The 25,135-nt window shown below is 38.3% G+C and overlaps 2 protein-coding genes across 5 annotated transcripts in view; both read left to right on the top strand.

The window, feature by feature from the left end:
• Positions 1-5,787, top strand: part of LOC134415117 (macrophage mannose receptor 1-like) — a 32,640-nt gene extending 26,853 nt beyond the window's left edge. For 2 of the 3 annotated variants that reach the window (XM_063150432.1, XM_063150420.1), the window contains exons 25-30: positions 320-485; positions 1,960-2,112; positions 2,548-2,664; positions 2,881-3,042; positions 4,199-4,231; positions 4,881-5,787. In XM_063150432.1, the coding sequence (XP_063006502.1) occupies positions 320-485; positions 1,960-2,112; positions 2,548-2,664; positions 2,881-3,042; positions 4,199-4,231; positions 4,881-5,050 (801 nt within the window). In that variant the 3' untranslated portion in view covers positions 5,051-5,787. The remainder of the gene's footprint in view (positions 1-319; positions 486-1,959; positions 2,113-2,547; positions 2,665-2,880; positions 3,043-4,198; positions 4,232-4,880) is intronic. The other variant, XM_063150428.1, reaches the window with a different exon arrangement.
• A 2,170-nt stretch (positions 5,788-7,957) lies between these two features.
• Positions 7,958-25,135, top strand: part of LOC134415139 (macrophage mannose receptor 1-like) — a 33,163-nt gene continuing 15,985 nt past the window's right edge. For both annotated transcript variants that reach the window (XM_063150448.1, XM_063150440.1), the window contains exons 1-16: positions 7,958-8,125; positions 9,323-9,496; positions 10,649-10,810; positions 11,755-11,868; positions 12,964-13,110; positions 14,275-14,457; positions 15,332-15,486; positions 16,650-16,763; positions 17,650-17,765; positions 18,689-18,837; positions 19,721-19,920; positions 21,194-21,321; positions 21,782-21,869; positions 22,374-22,518; positions 24,803-24,838; positions 24,932-25,095. In XM_063150448.1, coding sequence (XP_063006518.1) covers positions 8,065-8,125; positions 9,323-9,496; positions 10,649-10,810; positions 11,755-11,868; positions 12,964-13,110; positions 14,275-14,457; positions 15,332-15,486; positions 16,650-16,763; positions 17,650-17,765; positions 18,689-18,837; positions 19,721-19,920; positions 21,194-21,321; positions 21,782-21,869; positions 22,374-22,518; positions 24,803-24,838; positions 24,932-25,095 — 2,136 coding nt within the window. In that variant the 5' untranslated portion in view covers positions 7,958-8,064. The remainder of the gene's footprint in view (positions 8,126-9,322; positions 9,497-10,648; positions 10,811-11,754; positions 11,869-12,963; positions 13,111-14,274; positions 14,458-15,331; positions 15,487-16,649; positions 16,764-17,649; positions 17,766-18,688; positions 18,838-19,720; positions 19,921-21,193; positions 21,322-21,781; positions 21,870-22,373; positions 22,519-24,802; positions 24,839-24,931; positions 25,096-25,135) is intronic.

Raw genomic sequence — 25,135 nt, 5'->3', positions numbered from 1 at the left:
GCTTCTCTTGATGTAGGATTTACTAAATGACCTAAGATGGCCTTATCTGACTTTCTTACCCTATTGTAGAAGTTTGTTACTCCAGAAAAGCCCTCCCAAAAGCAATGCAGTGTTGAACACTTTTCATATGTAGTTCTTGTGTAACTCAAATTCCCTGAGGACTTTGCTTAGAACAGTGAATGGGGTTTTAAAAAATGGCCCTTTTTTTCCAAAAACATCAAATAGGCATATGATTATATTTACACTATATTTATGTGGCAGAACTTTTTATGTAAAAAAAAACCAACAACAAATATTACCAGAATTCCTTTGTTTTCAGACTGGTGGCTATTACAAATGGACCAATAACTGGAAAACCAGGTACACAAAATGGGCAGCTGGGGAACCAAAGGAAAACAATGCTTGTGTTTACCTTGATCTTGATGGTACTTGGAAAACAGCATCTTGCAATGAAAGCTACTTTTCAGTTTGCATGATATCAGATGGTAAGCAAAGTCATGTAACAATTTCAATGACACATTCCTAATTCTGTAAGCTTGCCTAATCCTAGAGAGTTTGCTCTGGTTTGGGCTACCCCTGCAGAGGACTGTGCTTCAGGGTAGCACCCACCTCCCAGCAGAATGGGGATGTTTGCTATTGAATGATCACTGAATTTAGGCACAGGAAAGGTTCTTGTGCAAATCCATATGGCTGCTCTGCTATCATGGTAAAGCTGTTTCCATAACATGAAGCTCTATCTTCAAGGTATATCTTGCTCTTTACAAGCCATGACCATAAATTACACGAGTCTGTGTAGTATGTGCTGGGTTTGTGCACTGACTGTATGAACTTTGTTTTGCGGAGAAAAGAAGAAACCTCACAACTTTGTAAAAGTTGTAAAGCTCGGTATGCCTTTATTACGACGCGCCGGACGCAAGTCTCTCAACAAGGCATGCGTACTTTTGAAGACCTCGGGTCTTTTTTTATCTCCTTTCTAAATGCATATGCATACAGTTTCACAATAAGTTCATACATATTCATTCCGTGTGACATTTAGCACCAGTTCTTCTTTATCAAAGGAATTTCTAAGTCGGGGGCAAATCGACCTTGTGGTCTTTTCTGTTTTTCTTTCTCTGTCTCCTTGCTGTCTCAGCATGCGAGTTCTTCCTTCAGCTTTGGCCTCACAGACTTTTCACCTCTCTTAGACACTTCACCTAATTCAGAATGGATCTTTACTCTGTCTCAACTTCAGCTGGGGAAGGTCACACACGAGTGTGCCTGAGCCAAAACACAGCCAAGAGCTTCACTTCCATTCACTATTGCTAGAGCTAAAACTGTAAGAGCCTTGGCAATGTGAATGCTACTTTAGCTCTTTGCAGATATATGCAGAGGCATGTTTGCATCCAGATTTTGTATAATTGTGCTGTTTTCCCTCCTTTATATTTTAAGGCTGCATACATTTGGTCTACTTATGCAGTGCAAGATTCATCAAAATGAATTGGAGTTGCACCATGATCAGAAACAGAGTATGATTTGGCAGAGGCATGCTCCATTGATGGCTTTTTTTGATCTATAAAGTGATAACATTAAGAGACCAAGCAGCCACACAACATGGGACTGTGGCATTAATGATTCATTAGCCTACAACAGCTTCTGTGTTGTGAAAATACAAATTTGAGATTTGTATCATCCCCCAGGGTTTGCTTTCCTCACAGTACTGACAAGGCAGTTAGTTAGATATTGCAGGATGCAATTTGATTCCTTGTCCTGAGAAATGTGATTTGAGAAATAAGATGTTTAACACTTTTGACTGCTTGGCTCTCCCTGTTGTCTGGGTTGAGGGAATGTGGGAATAGTCATGAGTTGATGTCAAGACAAATAAAGCTGGGTGAGAGAAATCCTACACTATTTACACCCATGTCATAGAATCAGAGATGACTCACAATGCAATACCAATTTCATTCCATATGTCTTCTTTAGAGATAGCTCCTACTGACCCTGCTGAGCTGCCTGGGGACTGTCCTGAAGGAGATGAACTCCAAGCTTGGATCCCTTTCCATGATCACTGCTACTACCTTGAAGCATCAGCTGGGAGAACCTGGGGGCTGGCCTCCCTTGAGTGTGCTCGCTTAGGTGAGAGCCTTCATTATCAACTAAAAAGATTTGTAACAATATTTTTACAAAACTATCATAAAAATGTAAAGATATTGATTTAAAAAAAAAAAAAAAGCTAAGATTTTTTTCTACCTACTAAGCTATTCTGAGTCTGGCACAATGAAAATAAGCTGACGTGAGTCACTTTGTGCAGCCTTCTGTCCTCTCAGGTCTACAGCTTCCCTGTGTGTGAGCTCCCCATTACGTCCTGCCTTGTGGGATACCATCCTGGGGGCAGCAGTGGGGGCCACAGCCTCTAACTACCTCCAGGCCATTGTCTTCTGCAAGAAGCAGTGGAGACACCAACAGAGCAGCATTAGTGCAGGAGCTATTGTTAGTACAGACTAAAAAGAGGAGGTCACTACAGTGGTTACTCATGTAGGTTATCATTATTTGCTTATTAATGCCTTTCAGGAGCTACTTTGGTTTCAGTAGAAAACACGGATGAATCTCACTTTCTGACTCGTAAAATTCAACCACTTGGAAATAAAGTAGGAGGCTTTTGGATAGGACTTTACCAGAATGTTGAAGGTATGTCTAAATTTCAATTTTTAATGGAAAAGTGCATCGCTAATATGAGAAAATTGAGGATTTCAGTATTTTACAAAAAACCCCCAACAACATGGGTTTCTCCTGAGGAGTGCCTTTACTATAGTTATCAAAAGTAAATTGCAGAGCTAAAGAGTTAAGATATTAATGAAATAGATAAGTTTTAATTTTTTTTTTACTCTGTGAGTTGCTCTGTAGGTCAGTGGTTGTGGCTAGATAATACTGTCCTGGACTTTGTTAACTGGGAGGAGAAAGAGTTGGATGTGGAGCATAAGTGTGTGGAAATAACTGCACCATCTGGCTACTGGGACAAAAGTGATTGCTCTGCTGAAAAAGGATTTATCTGCAAAAAACCCAAAGGTGAGTCCTCAGTGTGTCAACCCTTAGTGATAAAGCCAGTTTTAAGATTCTATTGTTCAGATGAAAAGTTGAAAAAAATTTATTTCAATGCTAAAGACATCTCAAGACATGGTAGGTGGTGAAAAAATAACTGAAAATTTAGGGCTAGCATTTACTCATTTTCCAAGTAGTCTTTAATTAGAAAAAGATGCAGAACTGTTACCAAGAAATAGTCATATCCCGTCATCTCCCATGCACTCTTAATTTCTGTGCTTAAATCAGCACATGGCCATGGCAGTAAGTCAATTAATCCTTATTAAAGACTTACTAAAAACATCCAAATTACATCTCATCCTACATAGTACTAAAATAATAAGGAATCTCTAAAGTTCATCCATTGAATCATACAGAGCTCCCATATGTACTATTTCCTGCCTTAATAGGGATTGCTGTTGTTTTGTATCTATTAATTTTGCATTCTGCTTTGCTTTCACTTTACATTTTGCCTTTATAAAGTCTCCTCTGGGTATCAAGGGTGTTTGCAAACTAATGAAGAAGATCCAAGAGGAGAAATATTTTCATGATAATTTAGAACTCCTTAAGTCTATGTCTATAATTCTTCATTTCTGAGTGCCAAACTGGGGATTTTTGTAGTTCTTCAACAGCAACAAAACAATGTTATAAAGGTTTTTCATTTTTCTCTGTCTTACACAGAGATGAATAGGAAGATTATTCATGTGATTCAGTAGGTGTTTTCTTGGAAAGATGTTTAGAAATAAAAAAATTTGTAGCAGCTAGACATGCAGATCTTCCCAAAATATGCCATGTAAAACTAATCTCCAGAGTGATACATCACGTTCTTAGTACATTACAATTAATATTTCAGGGAAAATGTTAAAAGATGTTTTGAATTAACATTAAAAAAAATCAGTATTTTAAAGTTGGTAATATAAAAACAGTACAGAGTTTCAAAAGTGGATTAAGTAATGGTAAGTAGGAAGGTGAAAGCTTAGCAATGTATTTTTGCCTCAATTTGTTGCCTTTTATAGCAGACATATATGTTACTAACGCAATGGTAGTAATTCAGGGGGGTTTGTTCCTGTACTATTTTTGCAAACAGTCAAACATACAGATTCTAATAAAGTGTCATGTGATTTCTCTCTGAAATTCAATGAAGTTGAGCCAAATGGGAGTCCTAGAAAGCAAAAAGGTAAGAGCTTTCATAAGAAAACTAAGAAAAATCTAAATAGAGGAAGAACTTCAAATGAGTTTTCTGAAACTGCTCTCTTTTAGAGAACAAGCCCTGCTGAGGGTTGCACAGTTATCAGTCCCTCAGGGTGACCCCACAGTGCCTTTCAGATGCTCAGGAGCACTCGCCTGCTCTTGGCCAGGGGGACTGCTCAGGGCTAACCCTGAGCTAGCAAGCTCAACAGTGACCACACCTGAGAAGAACTTTGAGAACAGCTACAGAGTGCTTTAACTAACTTTTCTAACAGAGGCTGTTAGAAACTATGTAGATGTATATGAAAGTTTCTTACAAAGATATTATCGTAAATCATGTAACGAAAATATTGTAAAATTAATTTCCAATAATTAGCATCCCATACCCATCTAAGGCATACATTTTCATACATTCTTATGAGCATCTATTGGATGCATTGTACATCACTGTACCCCAGATCCACTAAAACCACATTAGCTTTAGGAACAGAGACCTGACTACTGATCAGCAGCAATTCAGGGCTCAGATTTTCAGCCTTCAAGTTCAGGCTGGAGAGGGCATCTCCTTCATGCTCTTCATGTTGTATGTGGAAATAAAAACTACTATGGTTTCTCACAGTTATGTGGATTCATTTCAGGCAAGGAAAAGAATGAAGACACTCGCCCACCTGTTCATGTCTCTGTTTGGCCACTCATTTTCTTGGCTGTTATAATTGTTTTTGGAGCTGGCATGGCAGCCTATTTCTACAAAAGAAAGAGAAAAAACCAGCTCTCAACAGATTCTGGCAATGAAACATTATTAAGATGATGTCTTGGTGACAGAAGAGTTGGTGAGAATGGATACTGTGGCATGTTACTTGGAGCAGCAAGTTACTGCTGAAATTAAAGGATGTATCTGTTAAAAGTCTGTAGTGAGATCTAATGTGAGATCTAGTGTAACCTTACATTAAACATTACACAAATTAAATCACTTTCCTCTTTTAGCATTAGCTGTTTTTTTTTTATCATGCATATTTTACAAAGTCAGAATTAGAGTTTGATGTTACAATTTTGTAATGGTCAAGATGTTCTCAAGTGCCTTAGCAAGGATGGTCATGCAAAAATCTTGTCAAAAACAATTACATGTACTGAAAAAGGACTATGAAAATCAACTAGTAAGAATGAATTCCCAATAAAGTGTGAATGCCATTTAGAACTGCCTTGCTGTTCTAAATGACATTCTGAAAAATCTCAAACATTAGAACCTGTCTGACTCTTTTGCAAACCTGAACGCATTTAACCCCACAAACTTCACGGCATCAGACCAGTATCTTTACTGTTCTTTATGGGTAAATCCTATTACACTTATAAATTTGCTTCACATTCTTTTCTTAGAAAACTTTGGGATAGAAAACCTTGTCATGTTCAATTTCTGCTATGGAAAACACAGTTAATGTCAGCAAAGAATATTAGGACCAGGTATAAGTTGTAATAATTTTCAATTAAATGATGTGATTTTTAATTGTATTATGTTCCTTTACATGAATTAAAATATTCTTACCCTGACATTTTTTGCTTCTTTTTTGTTAATGCTTTGAAATAAATAAATAAATAAATAAATAAATAAATAAATAAATAAATAAATAAATAAATTTTCTATTAGTATAATTTTCAGCTTCAACATTCCCTGTGAATCAAATGAGGAGAAAGGGGAAGGGGGTTGCTCCTGTCAGCACAATAACTCTTTTGTCAGTAGCAAGAAGGGCTTCTCTCCTCACCACTTTGAATTCAGCTTGAATAAGCACCAACTTCCCATTTTTAAATGCAAGAAAAAGGAACTGAAAACTAAGGAATGCAGCAGATGGTTCTCTACTAGAAATCTGTAAGAGACTAAATTTTAGATGTCAGAAAAACAGTAGAAAGCACTACAAGATAGCTTTTAAGTGAGTTGTAAATGCAAACTAAATGCTTTATGAGAAAGTGTGCTTATCAGATATCCCCAATAGAGTCTATTGAGCAAGCTGGAAAGCTGGGAAAAAGAAAAAAAAGAACCAGAAAAAAACCCCCAACCAACTAATAAAATTGCTTTCCCAAGCACTGAAATCCAGTTTTCTTGGTGTAAATATAAGCAAGAGTGTAGGACACTGCTGAGAAAAGATTATTGCACAATGTGTTACGCAACACGCAAGATACTGACCCCAATTATTTGCAGCTGGCATGAGGCTGGTTGGCCATGCCAAAGAGGGAGCTCTGAAGTACTCAATTCCTCTTTTAGCCTACCCCAGTGTCTGCATTAATCTTACCCCACCTCTGTAACCCTGAAGGAATCTTCACAAACATCCATTTATACCAGAGGGAGAAGAAAGCCCAATTTGAACTAGACCCCGGCTGGCACTTAGTGAGCAAAATGAGAGAACTGGGCAGGAATTATTTCCTCCAAGTATTTTCCCTTGGGATTTCCTTTGTCAGAGCAATTTAATTTTGTTATTTTAGATGTATCTGAAATATGGTTTCACTCAGGAAAGTCAGCTTTTATTTGTACCTCACCACATTGGTGCCTGTGGCACCATTCCGCTCTACAACTTAGAGCTACTCTTGCAAGACTTGCTCATGCTAAACCCTCCCTTCATGTGAACTGCAAATATAATAGTTATTATTAAATAATTCATTCCATTCCTAACTTTGCTGAAATCCAGACACTTTTTTTCAGAAAATGTTTTTCTCTCTTACTACTTTCTACAGCCAAGTCAACAAGTTTGTCTGGTTCTTGCAGTAATTTTCCCCAACACTCTTTTAAAAACAAAAGCAATGATAGTTGCTTCTCCTATGACATCTACTGTTCAGCTGCTATATATATATTTCACTGCTGGCTATTTCACATCTTCATTTCTTCAATTTCATTATCACAACTTTCAGTTTTGCCCATGTAAATAAGCAGAAGGAATAGCAGAACTTGTGAACATTTGCAGCAGGGCTTTGCAGCAAATTTGTACAAAAACTGCCATGCCAATACAAGTCTTTAGATGAGCACTTTGCTCACAGGTTAAAGGCATTTAGCTTGTATTTGGCTTTGTTTTGAAACAGCCTCATTAGGAATTTCTCAGTTAGATAAACATATCCTTTTACTTGGTAAAGTTTTAAAGCATTCCAGGCAAAAATTTTCTTTCTGTTGCATGGAAACTTACCACTACACTACAGTGTTGAACATCACTTTTTTCGGGTCTTTGATAAGCAATTATGAACAAACCAGACCCAAACTGGGATCAAATAAACCAACATAATAATGCTAATTTTGCCTCAAAGTGAGCAAGAGCTCATAATGCACAAAACCTGCAGTTTCTGCAAAGTTTGTTCTCTTTCTTCTACATATACCTAGTCCTGTGACATATTGCAATGTATTGAACCACTGGGATTTTGTCTGTTTGTTTCTGAGATGTAGGGGTTAAAACAGAGGGCTTTAATTGATGATATTTCACTGCTGGTTTCTTGTCCCCAGTTCTCAAGTTGCTTTTCCAGGTCTGTCTGTGTAGCACTCCAAAAACTAACTTGAATTAATGTTAGCAATGTCACAGAAGATGACAAATGTCTCCACCTCTAGTTACAAGGATGGAGACTTCACTTTTGGAAGGGACTTGCTCTTAAAAGAGAGCAGTGTTTACAGTGTGCCCTCCAGTTATTTCAAAATACCATGTGACAGGACATTTCCTTATTTAGAGTACAGAGCCTTATCCATCAACCCGTTGACACAGAGCAGGACCCATCTGCAGAGAGCAGGGTTTTTATATATTGCCAATCTTCTAATCCAACTTTTGGCAGAAGAATGGGAAGCAAGTTACATTTACAATGAGTTTCTCCAGGTTTCTAGTTTTCCTTTCCCTCATGCAATGTTCACTACAGTCATCAGGTAAGTTTCCTGTTAGTTTTGTGTTAAACTAGATATGAAATGGTTTACCTTAGGCAGCTTTACAGTTTTAATGTATAGATTGATTATTTCATATTTTTATCAGATCGAAACATGATCTAAAAAGTATGTTGGGTACTCTGACAGTTCTTAATTCACAGAATAAAAGAGTGGGGAGTGTATGGATGATGGAAAAATTGAGGTAATAAGAGAAGGATATTTAAACTGGAATTTCTTTCAGTGGAAATATTAAATCAGATGGCATTGTGTGGGAGGGAAATGAAAGATGAGGGAGCATGGACCACTTTCCCTTTACCTTCCTCATCACACCCACGGTGCAGTGATCAGTTGAGGGATTTACGTATTGACATGACAGCTGTGTGAGTTTCTCTTTCTGCCCCACAACATGAGGCATGAGAAGGAAGAACTGGCTCCTCCCCTCCAGCCTCATCAAATTAGAACAGCTCTACTCTCAAGATGTTTATCAGTCATTGGGTATAGTTATAGAGAGAAATGGTAAAGCAGTAATGTGGAGTGAGTGAAGGAACGAGTTTTCATGAATGTGAGACTGAGTCTATATCAGAAATGTCACCATAAAAGAATATTCCCATTATACGGTAATAGTTTAAAAATATGAAACATTGCTAATCTTACAGCATCTGAGTTTAGGCTGAATCTGCAAGACTCCTTCAAGTAGAGAAATGTGCAACTGAAATCTAAAATTTTCACTGGGTAAATATGGTCATGACAGTCTGGTCTGTATTTTCTCTGGTTAACCACCCTTCTCCTTTTAACAGTTAAGGAATAGATGGATAGAGTAATAAAGCAAATAAAGCAAACTTACTGAGCTGTGCAAAAAACAAAAATGCAGTGAACTTATTGTTGGTTCTATTCTTGCAGTTTTTCTCTCTTCAGGAACTACAAGCTGTCACCAACTTTTCATCATAGAATTTGACTTCCTTACAGTGTATACACATCAAACGCTAACCACAGTATTTAAACTTCTCATTTTACTAAAACATTTATTTAAAATCTGTAGCCACACTAGGGAGGAAATTATAATAAAAAGAAATTTTAAAAGATTGCATAACTTCTCGATTTAGATAGACAAATATATAATAGATAGATCCATTACTAGAAATTTACAGATATGATTTTATTATTATTTTCATGTCCTTTAACACTTTTATTCCCTCCTAGTTACTTTTACATTGCGAGGAAATGCCAATGGACAGCCTTGTGTATTCCCTTTCAAATACAAAGACAAGCAGTACAATGAGTGCACAGATGCTGGCAGGTCAGATGGGCTGCTCTGGTGTGCAACAACTGCAGATTTTGATGCTGATAAACTCTATGGATTTTGCCCACTGAAAAGTAAGTCTTGCATTTTATTCATTAACTTGTCATGAAACGTTTTGAGCAGACCATCTTTTGAGCTACCCGGTTTTTATGAGCCACCAGCTGCACACCTGAATGACCTTGTTAGAGTAGCTCAAATGAAAATCCCCTGACAGGACACTATTGCCAATGGCCAAGAGCTCTCTCTGAAGGGAATGGAGAGCAAGAGGTGCCATTGAGGAGTGCTTCAGCCCAGAAGGGCTCTGACTCAAATGCTATAGTGACAGTTTCCCTCAATGAACCAGAGGGGTGAAGAGGTTCTTTTGTGGGACTTAAGTGCATGGCATGAACAGCAGGAATTTAGTAATTTATATTATTATTTAGACATTCATCTTCCTTTCAAAAATTCCTATTTCTCTTCCTCCCTCAGGCATTCCCTATAGGTCAATTCTCACTTAAACTGACTTCCCTTTAATTTTCTACCTTATTCTAGTTTCCTATTGCCAGCCTACACAAAAATGCTGCTGTGAGAATTATCTTCCTCTCCCAACTTTGTCATGTCTTGCACTGAAATTATGCTTGGATCCTTCCAGTTCAGGACACAAATATTGGTCTCACCAATGCCCTTCCCAATAACACAGCAGCTTCACCAAGTCTGGTGAGTTGCTCTGCAAAGACAGCAGCTGAGCTGTAAATTGGTGTTACATGGAGTTCTTCTCTTGTTTCTCAAGCTGTCAAAGGCCACTTTCTGTCATTTTTGGGAAAATTGCTTCTCTTTATGGTGAGCTAAAAGGGAGTTCCTACCCATTCCTACCCTGGAGGCATGAAGACCCTAGAGGGTCATAGTTCACCTACATACTTGCTTTTCTCCTCTGACTTTACCCTGGAATCTCTTTATTTCATTCAATGGATATGTCTGGTTTACCTAGAATTGCATTTGCAGTATGAGAAAGTTCGAAAGCAAATATTGGGGGAAAAATTCATTCCTTTCTAAAAAATGTAAGCATTTAAAATATTTTTTTTTAATCTTAAAATACACATTATTATAATTTGATGCCTAGTCTTATATCTTTTTTTTTCTGATGCTTAGCATGCATCTTTAGAGATTTTGCATTATTACACACTTTATTTTCTTTTAATTGGTATATGTGAGTCCACTAGAACAGTGCTCTCTGTCACTTCTTCCAGATGACACCGAACGATTTTGGACAGAAGATGTTTCAACGGGCATTCACTATCAGATAAACTCAGAATCAGCTCTAACATGGCACCAAGCGAGGAAAAGCTGTCAGCAGCAAAATGCAGAACTCCTAAGCATTACAGAGTCTCAGGAGCAAGCATATGTAGGAGGTAAAAGGACAGAGAGCAAGACCTTAAAAAACGCTGTGATGAAGTGTTGGGCTGCCTGGCTGTGTGCCTCAGGGAACAAAGAGGGCAGGGTGTCAGGGGTGGTTGGGCATCCACCAAAGGGAGATGGTCTGAACTGCCCTTGCACTGCCTGGGGTTTTTAATGCAGCATTGCTCACAAACCTCTTTGGCAGTGAAATGTCCCCATGGCAGCACTGAGCTCCAGGTGGGAGCTCCGGCAGCTCCTGCAGTCGGTCCCAGGGAAAGGGTTTCCTCTGCTCACCTTTGGCCAAAGGCACTCAAACCTGACCAGGGCTATGGGCTGGTCCTCTAATTCACCTTTTCCCACTGTGCTTCAAGGATTATTAATATTTCCAGGAGATCATATGATGATGGTTAGATTGGTCCTAATATGGGTGCATTTGCATACATAAAATCAAAATAACTCCAGTGGATTTCAGGTACAGGTATCATAACATCTCTTTGGTTATTAATAGTGTAAAGGAGGCTTTGAAAGGACTCCCATAGAGAAAAAAGCTGGAAAAAAAACTTATTGACAAATAGACTTATTGACAAATAGACTTATTGACAAATAGACTCCTTTAAATCTGTTACGGAAGAATTTTAGCAAAATTCCCTTATGAATATCAGGGCTTTTTTACATATCCTGTGTTCTAATAAAAGCTACTGAGAAAAATAAAGTCCTATTTAAATAGTGAAATAAGATGTTGATTTGCCCTGCTAAGATCTCTGGTAAATCAATATAGATTCATTTACAAATTTTACTTTTTGCAATCAATGCATCTCAGTAATGCAGAAAATACTGATCTGGGCCTGGTTTAAAATAAGAAATATGAATTTCTTACTTTACACTTAATTTCTTTTAGATGATCTTACTGTGAATAAGAATAGAGAGATACCACTGATGGATTTTTTTTCTCATTTAGAGCTAACTAAAGAATTTGGTTTTGCCTTCTGGATTGGATTGAATGCTTTGGATTTCAACAGCGGATGGCAATGGGCTGGGGGCAGCCCTTTCAGATATTTAAACTGGGCTCCAGGTAAGAAATGTATTTAATTTGTAACCTTTGAGTTAAATCTGGTAAGACAACAACTAATATAAACTGCCTTACCTAACTTTATTTCAGGAAAGCCCATTCTGATAGCTCAAGATCTAGATCCCTGTTTTAAGATTAACACTTTCAAATTAAAAAGTTTATTGTGGATATAAGTTACAGCATATTATTCTATTCTCTTATCTAAACAGAGAGCTTGTTTATGAAAGCAGAGTGTCATTGGAGTGGTACATAACTCTACACATCAAAGATCAGAATTTCCCATAACATATTGACCATGAGTGTGAATAAGTCAGATCTTCCAAAGGTAGCAATATATTTAGCAAATAATGGCTCTATGTTGTTTGGAGAAATTCTAAACACTATTGAGAAACTTAGGGAGCCAGCTTATAATTCCCCAACAGTTCATGACAAATTGCACTGGGCCACTTCAGGAAGGGAAATGGTGTGGGTTTGTGGTGTGCCTCATACAGGATGAGCTCTTTTCTCTGCCTTTTTGGGGTTTTTTTGGTTCTGTGTTTGCTTTTCCCCATGAGTATTCCAAGCTGTCTCCTGATTTGGAAAAGTTTCAAGGTGTCAAAGGAAAAATTAAACTCTCCTCTAAGTTTTCAAGAGCTGTATCAGGAAATTTTCTCTGCTGCTTACAGAGGTTTGTACACACTGCAACAGAAAATAAAAAACTATTTCAGAGGAAAGCAGAACTGTGAAACTCTTGAAATATATTGGAAGGACAATATAGCTTAAAACTTCATATTCAAAAGTTTGGCAGTTTTTGACACAAGGTATATGTCCAGTTTCAGCAGTTCTTCCTGTAAGAACAAGAGTGTCAGGAAAGGAATAAGACATTTCCCAGTATTATCCTGATAACCAAGTCAGTAGAGGGTCATTGTTTCTCTCTCAGACTATTGACTAAAGGTGGCATTGTACAAACTTCAAGGCAGTTATCCTGTAGGGAAGTTCTTCTTCCTATTAGTGATTCAAGGAATCATAAAAAGATGTGTCCACTGGTAGTATGATGTTTCTGTCAATATTTTTTATTAATTTCTTGCTGTGATATTCTATTTTCTCTTTTACTTAAAGGAAGTCCCTTCCTGCTCCCTGGGAAAATCTGTGGACTGTTGAATCCCAGAAAGAATGGTAAATGGGAAAACCAAGCATGCAACCAGAGACTAGGCTACATTTGTAAAAAAGGATCCTTCAGTTCAAAGCCTGACATTATGCCCAAAGGTAGGTTAGTCAAAGAAAAAGAAAGTTTTTTATGACTTATAGAAAGAGAAACTTGTATGCAACATTATTTTTTAACAAAGATGTCAGAAACTTTCGAAAAACACAGCTATACATGACACACATGTATATGCTGCCCTTTTTCTCCCTTTGTGTATTAAACATTCATAGGACAATATTATTATTTTGTTCCATCACTCTGCTTTTCATTCTTGCAAGACAGATTGTAGATGCTCCATCATGGCAGCCGGAGCCAAAAGGCCAAGTTGCATAAATATGGTAGAAATATTATTCTGCTTCGCTCCAAATGAATACCTGCAGTTACTCATATATCAATGAAAAAAGTCCTCCTGTGTCTGATGCCTGCAGTTTGCAGTGCTTTGGTTTCCTATGAGCAGAGCAGGAGCAGCAGCAGCCCTGACACAGACCTTGCTGCATCTGTGGGCTCCCCCAATGCACCAGCACGGCTGTGAGCACGGCCCACGTGAGAGGGGTGTGCTGGAGACTGTCACCTGGGAATGCTGTAAAATCTACTTTGAAAGAATGAGCTATACTAAACAAAGTAGAGAAATCAATTCAGAGAATCTTTATTCCAGCATTAACATTAAAAAGAAACACAGGATTTTATTTTTAAAGCGAGACCAAGGCATGTTTTTAAGAATATAAGTTATAAAAAGGCCACTGAGAGGATATGCAAAGTCGCCGCTAATTTACAAGGTTTGCTGACCTGCAGTTGTCAAAGGACTGCTTCATGCCTTTTTTTACCTAAAAATAAGTTTGTTTGTGAGAAACCATAGACCAGCAGGCAGAGCCAAAGTGAGTCACCACAGTCAGCACGAGACTGAGTGGCTCTGGAGGACAAAGAGAGGAGAGGCTGGTGTCTGCTTTGTTCTCTCTTTTCTCACAGATCTTTATTTCAAATTGTATTTCTGAAACAATGTCCTCCCATTTTTAAGTGGTTATCTGTTTAAGGAGAATTCATTGTATTTACATATTTAGCATCCTGTGTCTTAACAATATTTGCTTTTAATTTGAATGTACTTTGCATTGCCAACTACAGCTTTATGTTTATTCATATGGTTCCATTTTTGTAAAGAGTACTCAAGAGAGCTCATTTTAATGTCCTCTATTTTCATCTTGTTCTGAAAAACTGTGTTCTGATTTTAGGGGAATTGAAGCCTGTTCAGTGCAGAGATGGCTGGTGGCCATATGCAGGGCACTGCTACAGCATTCACCGGGAGCCCAAAACATGGGAAGATGCTCTGTCTTCATGTAAAAAGCAAGATGGAGATTTGGCAAGCATCCACAACATTGCTGAATACAGCTTTCTAGTGTCACAGCTTGGTTACAGTGAGTATATGTGTAAGCCTGTATTGCATTTGCTCCATCTGTGACATAAAAGCTGAACTTCATATTAAAGTTTAATATTTCTCTGAAATATCACAAGTGAAAGACTGAATCCAACTTACCACTCTTTTATGTTGTTGCTGTTCATAAATACAGAACTATATGTTTATTAAGGGATAATCCATGTTGTAAAGCATAAAGGAGGAGAAGAAAATCAGAAAAGGGTGTTCTATCCAGAGATACATAAAGACCTCTAATGATTGCACTTTTGGCACCTATATTCTATGTACAAGGCTTTAGAACTGAGCTACAAACCTAGAAGATAAACTTCTTGCTGAGATTCAAACCTCTTGCTGATGCTAACCTCTTGCTATATATTCTTCTAAGAAAAAAATATCTTTTCACTTCTGATACTGCTTGGATTTGTAGTAACCAGTCCTGACACTGCAGATGTTGGCCTTGGTGAACACACCTGATGGGCCAACACCTGATGGGCCAACAAGTGCTCTAATGTCCTGGCAGGTGTCTTCATGGCTTGGACTCAGTAGATCTCCTGAGAGATGGGACACCCACAGACATTCAGTGTCTTCATGCTCAGGACTAGTTTGATGCTCTGAGTCACACAAAGCTTGCAAAAATCTTCTGCCACCTGTAAAGAGCCTTATGCTCATTAAATTCAACATTTCTGAATGGAATGTGATGTTTTTTCCACAATGTATCTCTCATAGAGACCTGAGAGGAAACAGCATTTTTATAAAAGCACAAGACCACCTCTTGTGTACCACATGCCAAATCTATTACTCCCTGCTTGTTCTGCATGTGGAAGCATTCACTGCACAGTGGAAAATAACCAAACCTATTTCTTGTCATGCTTCAGAGCCAACAGAAGAGCTGTGGCTGGGTCTGAATGACCTGAAGACTCGCTTCTACTTTGAGTGGAGTGACGGGACCCCTGTGACGTTCACCAAGTGGCAGCGCCGGCATCCCGCGCACAGCAGCGGTGCGGAGCGCTGCGCCGCCATGGAGGGGCAGGTACGGCGAGCGCTCCTCTCACTGCTCTGCACATACTGACTGCACCCACCCAAAATCACCCATGTGCTTAGGCAGGGATCATTCCTTATGCCGCCTTGAAACAGTTTTGCTCCAAAATTTGGTATCCAGAAGACAAGTTCGAGGTCAGGAGACATCAGAAGGAGAGGAAGCGTTTTCCCAGTACCACCTTCTGGAATTCCTTGTCTGGTGAAAATTCTGATCCAGAAATTTTACGTTAAATTCTTTCCCTTGGTTTCAGCAAAGAAAAAGTTTAAGTTCTGGGAGAGGAATAGAGATGAAATAGTTTATACCCTATGTGGATACCATAGATGCTATTTGCATACCTCATATTCCAAGCAGATAGACAATTTTGTCCCTCAGTGTCATGTCACTGAGGCATGGCATTGAGACACAAAGACCTGACACTAGGACATGTTTCTCCAGTTGTCATCTACCTGCCAAAAAATAATGTAAAATTCTATAATGTTTCTGACTGCTTGACTCACAAACTTAATTTTCTTGCAACACATGGTTGTTCGATACATTTACCTGCATGTGCATGCACATGTATGTGCACACAATAAGTGTCATGAATTTTGAAAGAAAATTTTAAAATGCTGGTATTAAATGCTTATTATTATTGAGAGAATTTTATGTCATAGAATAATGTTAATGTTTGTCAGTATTAGGCATCAAAATAATTTATCCTAAATCAGATTTTACAGGGGAATGAGGGGAAAGTTCGTCTTAAATAAACTATATTTTTTTAAGTAATCTGTCATATTCAGATTCTTTAATGGATAAAATAGTTAAATTTACTGCAACCCCAGCAGATGTGAATTAGTTCAGTTTTATTAATCTTTTTTCCAGCATTGTAGTGAAATAATCTTGCTCCAAAAGCAGATCCTACCAGCACAGATGAGATGGATCTTTACAAACACTTTCATTTAAAAGTTATGCTAAGAAGTAATGTTGAGACTTCAAAATGTTAATTTCCTTCTTTCACCTGAAAACAGCATTAAATGAATTTTAAACTAGTACTTACAGGTGTGTATACTTTTTAAAATAAATCTCCATCTGGCCCTATGAAGAAAGAGAAAAACCACTAGCTGTGCTTTTGTGTGCCCTTTCTTGACATTTTTTCCTTCTCCCTGCTATTCTAGGATGGATACTGGGCAAATGATGCTTGTAATAAGCAACTTGGTTACGTCTGTAAAAAGAAGCCTTCATCACAATCCTCTCAAAAAGAGAGAATCGAGGACCTAGGCTGCCAGAAAGTAAATGCCCTCTCATAAATAATAATCTGAAAAAATGTACAGGAATTAGTTTACTTGTTCTTGCTTCTTTTGGATAATGTCTTTGTATCTTATAAAAAATCTACTGTTGAGGCAACCTAGTCTCTTCCTGATAGCAGTTTACTAATACTATTTTTCATTTCTGTTCTGAAAATTTCCAAGACAGTCGAGATTCATGTATGTGTAAGTGAATACTGCCTTGCCCTCCATCCCCAGATGAGCTGCCCTGTGGTTCAGAAGAGCTTTGAGGCTGTATTGGTCAGCAGAGATCTCTATAAGAGCAAAAAGTGGGGTTGTTTTATTGATATTCCTCCTTTCTGCTCTCCTTGAAAACAAGCACTTCTGGATTCCTCTTGGCTCAGAAAATCTCCTCACTCCTTGTACTTGGGAGTGACAGGGAAAGCTCTGGGGGGCTGTGCTTGTGTGTGAATTCATTTCTGTATTGCAATATTGTGGTATTTCATTATGTCTGATTGCGCAGCTCTGGAAAGCTGGAGCTGCAGGTCCCCCTGAATAAATCACAGGCTCCTTATAGACTCAGTTTGCACAATCTCAACCTTGCAGAGCACTGGAAAGCCACAGCAAATAGCATAGTCACGATTTTCTTTGAAAACTCATGTGTGCAAAAATGAGATGAAAACTGAGATCTTAATGTCATCACTTAAATAAAAAGGCCTCCTGTAGGAGTAAACAGCATTAAAAAAAAAGCTTTTATTTACTAAGAGATCAGCCCAGTCTCATCTTAGTTTTAAACTCAGCTGCAGCAAATTGAGCATTTAATATTTACACACATAAGAGCAGAGAAATTTCTACATTGAACATTAAAAAACATTTCCATTGCACATTAAAAATCTTATGTTTGTCACAGGGTTGGAAAAGATATGGTTTTCACTGTTACTTGGTGGGTTCTGCACTTTTGACATTCTCAGAAGCAAATAAGACATGTGAACAGAGCAAAGCCTATCTAGCTACGGTGGAAAGCAGGTGGGAAAATAACTTCTTTAAAAATCAATGCTTTTAACGGAGAAACTCCCAAGAATTTTCCATTTTTTGATCCCATCAAAGTGTTTTATCAGCATTTAAAAAAAAAATTATTGTAGCAAGGCATTCAAAGATAATCCATGCAGGAAAATTAAACCCAAATCAAACAGCTCAATGTTGTATGGCTATCACTTAATCTATTACAGCAAATGTCAAATTTCAGGGCTTCTTGAGTAATTTTCCTCTTATCTTTTAATTCATAATTAAAGCAGCTTCTGGCTTTCATGGGATTTTTGGGTTTTTTGGTTGTTTGGTTGGGTTCTTTGGGGTTTTTGGTTTGCTGGGATTTTTTTCTGTTGGAAAGTAGGTATTACAATTTTCATCTCTTTATTGGTAGGTGGTTTCTCATTTTGATAGGAAAGCCTTAATAAAAATGTTATCTTAAACTACCTTCTAAGGCAAATTCTGAGCAAACGTAGGAAATCTTCCCTAGAACCTGCCCTCTCCCACAGCCAGAACAGATCATCTGTAATCTACCTACATCCCTGTCAGGCTTCAGAGGCTACATGGCCCCTGAGGAACATGTCTGCCTTCAGAGGAGATGGGTAGCAAAGCTGACAGCTTGGTCCTGTCTTGGTGGTCTGCTTGAGGCACCTCAGAGATGTGGAAAGACAGTGAAAAGAGTAGAATACAACTAGAAGCCCATGGGAGCAGCAATTTGTGATGTTTCAGATGCATTCAGCTGTAAGGAGAAATTTGTCCCTCATGAAATTCTTTTGACTGCAGTTTAAAGGCTGCCAGGGTTTCGCTTGGACTTCACTGAGGGGCTTCTGGTTTTGGGTCATGTTAACACTCCTCTGGATCACTTAGATGAATATTGCACACTAACTGTCCAGGCTGTGAATGGACACTGTTTCCCACTGCAGGAACGAGCAAACCTTTCTGATTACTCTGACGGGGCTGAGGTCTGAAGAATATTTCTGGATTGGTCTCTCTGACACAGAAGAGCGAGGGAGTTTCAGGTGGACCAATGGAGAACCTGCTCATTTCACACACTGGAACACAGCCATGCCAGGTAAGCTCTGCATGGGCTCAGCCCCTGCCACAGTCATGCGGTTGCAGCTCACACAGGTTTGTGCTCCCATTCCCCTGGTTAGAAGTTAGAGTGGGCGCTGTGTTTTGTGCCTGTGGCTGTGGGTGGCCAAAGCCACCACTGTGTCACTGTGCCTGACGCCAGTGCACCCAGCACTGTCACAGCTGAGCTGCAGGTGGTGGTGGTGTAAGTCAACCTGCTAAGGTGTGCAGAGACAGATTTTGGTAGGTTAGACTGAAAGCAATGCTGTGTTGGAGTTAACAAGGTCCATGGTATAATTATTTTTGCCATTTTTAACACCAATTAACAATAACTCATCAGCCTGAGAAAAATTATTCTGGACAGATTTTTGACCCACACTGTGCATATGTAAGAAATGAGCAGTGAACACGAAACAAAACAGTTTGGCATTTCAGCAATACAGCTTAGCAGCTATCTGTGAGCTCTTGCCTTCACACAGCTAGCTATGCCTTAAAACAAACCTGCTGTACTTGACATCACCCTTTTGAAATTGAGTTACCAGGATATTGAGAACTCCAAAGTACTTGTCAGGTCATCTATTACATATGTAAATTTAATCAAGGGCCATTTTCCCTGTGATTTCCCCTGGGTTGGCAAGATAAGGAAGATTTGTTTTCTGGAGCTTCAAATCTCTGGTTTTGGTAAAGCTGTGTCTGTGGGACTCATTGGCCCATACCTGGCCTCTGACAGTTGATATTAAAAATAGTTTTATATCCAGGATATTTTTAATATTCATAATCTGCCTCTTTCTTTTCATAACTTTTAATTTATAAAAGCAAAAGTCTTATTCCTTACACAACAATTAAGGCTTTGGTTTTACTCATTTCTCTTCCACATCACACAGGGAAAGAGCAAGGCTGTGTTGTCACGGGAACTGGAATTGCAGCTGGATTATGGGATGTTGTTAGCTGTGAGAAGACATGGAATTATCTTTGCAAGCAGCGGGCAGCAGGAGCTCCACCTCCTGCTCTTCCAGAGCAGGTGCCTGGGGCTGAGTGTGCCACAGGCTGGGACAGAGCCCCGCGGGCTGGCTCCTGCCTCAGAGTAAGTGTGTGCCCACTTCCCTGGGAGCCAGGACCAGGGGACAGTGCCCTGGTCACCAGGATGCTGGGGCATTGTTTGGGAATGATCTTCTCTTTGGTTTTCAAAGCAAGAAAACATGGGGAAAAAAAATCCATCAAATGTAACGAAACTCAAGAACGGAAAATGATGAACGCAGAGTGCTAAAATTATGCCTTCTTTTACCTAAATTCCAAGTGAGAGCCTCACCTAATTTATTTGCTTCCAGGTGTTTGGAACTTCAAAAAAAAACCCATAGTATTTATTACATCTCAAGAGCTGGCAGTGTCATTTGCATGAGACAATGCTTCTGAGAGAAAATGTTCCCCTCTGACACCCTTCTCTCACACAGCATGTGTACTCGTAGCAATACTTTTGGATCTGGGTTTAGTTGATGACTCTTTACAGCGAGTAAAACTTTTGAGCATTCTCCTGATTTAGCTAAAAATGCCTTAAAAAGCTCTCCCTTTTTGCAAAGGGAAAAAGGAAAGAAAAGGCAATACAGATCAAGTAAATAAATATGCAACATTGCTCTTCCATGTCTTTACATAAGTCTGTTCTCACTTTCTTTCCTGAGAGTCTCTGCCTGTTGGGAGACCAGATCTGATTTTATTCCTGTATTTACAGGAGTCTGAGCTTCCATGTCACATGTAATTATGATTAAATTGTTTCTGCCATTTACCAAATTGCTAATCAGCATTTCTATAAAATGTCAAGTACTTAGTCCTGTTAAACATATCCTTAGTCCAAGAATGTATGTTCCTCATGGCAGAAAGTGTATTTTGTATTTGTATGCTTTCACCTCAATACAAAAACCTCTTCCACAGCTGGGGTCCACAACAACTTTCTGTATCCGTTTTATCTTTTCCAGTCCAACTCACTGACTTACCCTTTCCCTTCCTTTTTTCAAAAACCTTCTGCTTTCTACTGCAAAAATGGTTGAGGATTTTTCACCTTTTTTTTGAACCTTTCAGTGGACAAAGTTCAAATTAAGTTACAGATTAGTTTTTTCTCTTCTGTACATTCTGATACTTTTTGTTCTCCTCGGATGCCTATACTACATTTGCCTTATTTTAAAGTAGCTGATGCTAAGAAAAAATATTTACACTTCACATTTTTAATGGTTAATATTAGAGGCTTGGACAGGTGTCAGGTTGTCTCACTCAAGAATAAGGGCATGCTAAAATGATGCTGACTTTAATCACACATATTTTATAAGCTTCACAAATTTACTAATTTATTTTTACTTTTTCAATAGTTTTTTGTGAGAGAGGGAAACCAAAAGAAGTCTTGGTTTGAAGCTGAAGAATTCTGTAGAGAAATAGGTGGAAATCTGGTCACAATCAATACAAAAGAAGATCAAATTTTAATATGGCAATTAGCTTTGTGAGTACTTGCATACGATTCTTTTTCATGTTCCTGCTATGTTAAATAAAAATTACTTAAAACATATTCGGAGATGAACAAGTGAAGAAGCAAATTAAAACAGTTGAAAATCATTCCTCACTATTCTTATAAGTTAAATAAGCATCTATTCATGCTGTACTTTTGCTAAAGCCTCTGTCTTTGACCTCATGCTACAACCAAGATCTGTGCTACATCCACGGGGATGGGAGCCTGAGCTGGCTCTGGGCCACATCACTGAAACTTATTTTTAAATATGAGAGTCTTAGCCCAATGCAGAGCACTATCAAAACTCTGATAGAATGCAGGGAGTGAGCCTGGCTTTGGGCCACAGCTCCCAGTTCAGGTGTGACAGAAAGCAGGATACTTCTGTGCTTTTCAGGATTTATATCCCAGCCTCTCTTTTTATGCTTATATATCTATATTGTATGAATTATTTTAGGGACAAAGGACTGAACACTCAGGCTTTCTGGATTGGTTTGTTTCTCTTAAATCCTGATGAAGGATTTTCCTGGATTGATGGCTCCCCTGTGAGTACTTATTTGCTGGATATTAATTGACTTTCTGTCTTTTAGAAAATAGAATATATACTGAGTAGCTGCAGTGCACTGTCTTAACACAACATTGCCTGTGTTTCATCCCTGATGCCATGTTATATCCCATCTTTGATAGTCTGTGGCCTTAGACATTCACAGCCTCCCAAAATGGGCACTGCTGTGTGGCAGTACAGTGAAGTCTAGCTGCCTACTTTCAAAAAACAAGATAAATGTGACTCCTTCTGTCCATCAGTTTTTCTTTTATCAAACACATGGTTTTCTATACCATGAAATCTCTTCACCTTCTTCAGGGGGTGGTGGGGAAAGTAACCTGACCAGCATGACCTTCACAGCCCTCTCAGGTCTGTTTGAACTCCTCGTGATCCCATAAAAAAGGTACTTGAGACGATGAGATACTGAAATTGTTTCACGATGGCAATCTCAATTACTTCTATTCAACTCAATTCACACAGTAATTGATATGTATTTCCAACACAGGTAATTTATGAGAACTGGGAGGAAGATGAACCCAACAACTACAAAGAACTTGAACATTGTGTTATGTTTAATGGATCACCCCAAATGCGCTGGAACGACTTGCGCTGTGAACATTTACTTAATTGGATTTGTGAAACAAAAAAAGGTATTATTACTTTCCCATTTAATTGGAGCAATAAACACAAGCTTAAAAAGCAATTTTTATGGATTTAAAAAAATTGAAAGGAAGAAAGACACTGAGAATTGTTCATTTTAAAACCAGTTGCAGTGAAGGCAACACGTAAAGCAGGCAGAATGAATTAAACTATTTCTCTTGTCCTTGGCTGCAGGAAGTTAGTGACCCTATTACTTCATCTCTAGTTTTATCTCTTTCTAACATGGGTTCGATAAATTTGTGAAGCAAAGGTACTTATCCCCTCTCTTTTTATTATTTCTTCTATTTCTATCTGCTTTAGGCTTATCTGGAATAGATGCAGGACGTAGAGTTCTCTCTAAGGAAGTGAAAAAACTAGTGTGAAAAAATACACTGTGAAACAACTAATGGGAAGCAAGGGGGGATCAGTTGCTATAAGAACCAGCAACTCTGAAAACCCAATCTGATCAAAAGGGGAGGTTGGTGTAACCTTGATGGACTCCTGCATCCTCCAGCTTTGCCCGGAGAGCTGGGCCCCAGTGACAAAAATCCCCCACCTGGTGCCAGGCTCACAAAATGGACCTGACAGATGTTGGGGTGCCCCCCAGCAGGAGAAAGAAACGGGGTCTGCATGGGCTGAAGAGATCTAGTGACAGCTGACAGTGAAATATTTTGTTTTGCTTGCTCAGTTCTACTTCTACATCCCTGCTTCCTGGTTGTAAACTATTTGTATGCATCTCCATGGAGAAGGAGATTTTTAAAACCTTCTTGAAACAAAAAGAAAGTTGGATGCACACAGAGAACTACTAGGAGGCACAATAGGAAGGGGAAGGGATAAGCAGTTTCATAGAAACACTGAGTGTATCTAATATTTGATGACTCTGCCAACAAAACCCTTGAAGGGTGAATAAGGCACCATGGTAACATTGAAAAATTGCTTAACCAAAAAGGAAGAATCACTGTTCCCTTTTGGTAAATCAGTCACACAAGTGCACCATCCAAGCCCTGATTTGTGCAAACCAGCTCACAGCAGCACATCCTGTGCAGCCCTTTCTGGCACTCTGAGCATGCTGCTTTGTATGGATGTGTCCCTCTGCTCTTGGTGAGATTGCTCAGAAGGAGCTCAGAAACCACGACACAAAGGCTCTGACCAGTTTATCTTGATCTTAGATGACCTTTCAAAAGCAAGAAAAAAAAATCAAAAAATTAATCTTGTAATTGTGAATCTAGATGATGTGATGACCAACATGAGAGAAGACATTCTCAGATGTGAATTCCCTCATGTGCACTCAAGACACCTATCACAAAAGATATTCCAGCTTTCCAAAAACAATGAATGTTACAGTTATGCTAGGATTAAACAATAAAACCAAAATTACCAGAAGTATATAAATTAATAATGAAGACATTGAGATAATTTTAGTTCTATTGTTCACTAAATACTTAAGAAGAAAGTTTTTAAATGATCCCAGAATAATTTTTCTTGATTTTTCTTTTTGTTGCTTATTTCTCATCAAACTATTTCTGTCATTTCTATAATAGTGTGTTTCTGTCCATCAAACCACAGAAGAAATGTGAGAATCATTAGTTCAGAGGTACAAAATAACAGGCATTCATATGAAAGAAGAGTTTCCTTTGAGAGGCTATAGCTGGTTCTGGGAATACAGCTGATTTGCTTCCTCCTGGTTCAATTTGTAATCAGATACTTGAGTTTGATATCTATTGGCTCTCCAGGACTATTAAAAACAGACTGTCTTAGTAAAAGCCAAGTCATCAGGAAAGGAAGAATTCATTGACACACTGGAAGTTACATCTGACATTAGCAATAAACCAGCATTACATTTTCAGTACTTGTAGTCTATTACCATCTCAGTAAGCTTTGGGATTTATTAGATTGAATTATTTTGTTTGGCTCCAATCCCAGTAATATTTAAAAGAAAAAAGAAATCATAGAGTATCAAGTGAAAATGCTATAACAAATTTTCAAAGTAATTTTTGTTTAATTTACAACTAATTTTCTGTGAAACATGGATTTTTTGACACAGTACTTTTGGATATATTACTGTAACATACATATTTTTCACTAGCTAAATATTTCTAAACTATACACTAACTTTAATATGGCAGAATGTGCTCTAAATTCTTGAAAATGCATTATCTGATTCATAGTTTGCCTGGTGGGTTTGACTTTTTCCCCATCTATTTTACAAAGCATATGAAACTACTTAAAGCAAATGTCTCTGATTTTCTTTTTTTAAATTTGGGATGTTGCTTATGAAAATCTTCTATTTTACAGGTACATTGATAAAGCCTGAAGCAAACTACAAGCTTGGTAGGTTTTTTCCTCTTTCACAAAAATTACTGTATAGTTTTCAGACTCTGTACAGACCAGATAGGAAAGCATTATATATGCTTTATCTTTCAGATTATCAGCTCACCAGTGATGGATGGATTATATATGAAAATAAGCAGTACTATTTCAGCAAAGAGCATGTCCATATGGAAGAAGCACGGAGAATTTGTCAGAAGAACTTTGCTGATCTTGTTGTCATTGAGAAAGAAAGCAAAAGACGATTTCTGTGGCACTATGTAAGCAGGAAGCCTATTAATTATATATAGTTGAAGTTTG

This window comes from Melospiza melodia, chromosome 1, assembly GCF_035770615.1.
Source record: "Melospiza melodia melodia isolate bMelMel2 chromosome 1, bMelMel2.pri, whole genome shotgun sequence".
NCBI classification, from domain to species: Eukaryota; Metazoa; Chordata; class Aves; order Passeriformes; family Passerellidae; genus Melospiza; species Melospiza melodia.
This window is presented reverse-complemented; position numbering and strand designations above follow the sequence as displayed.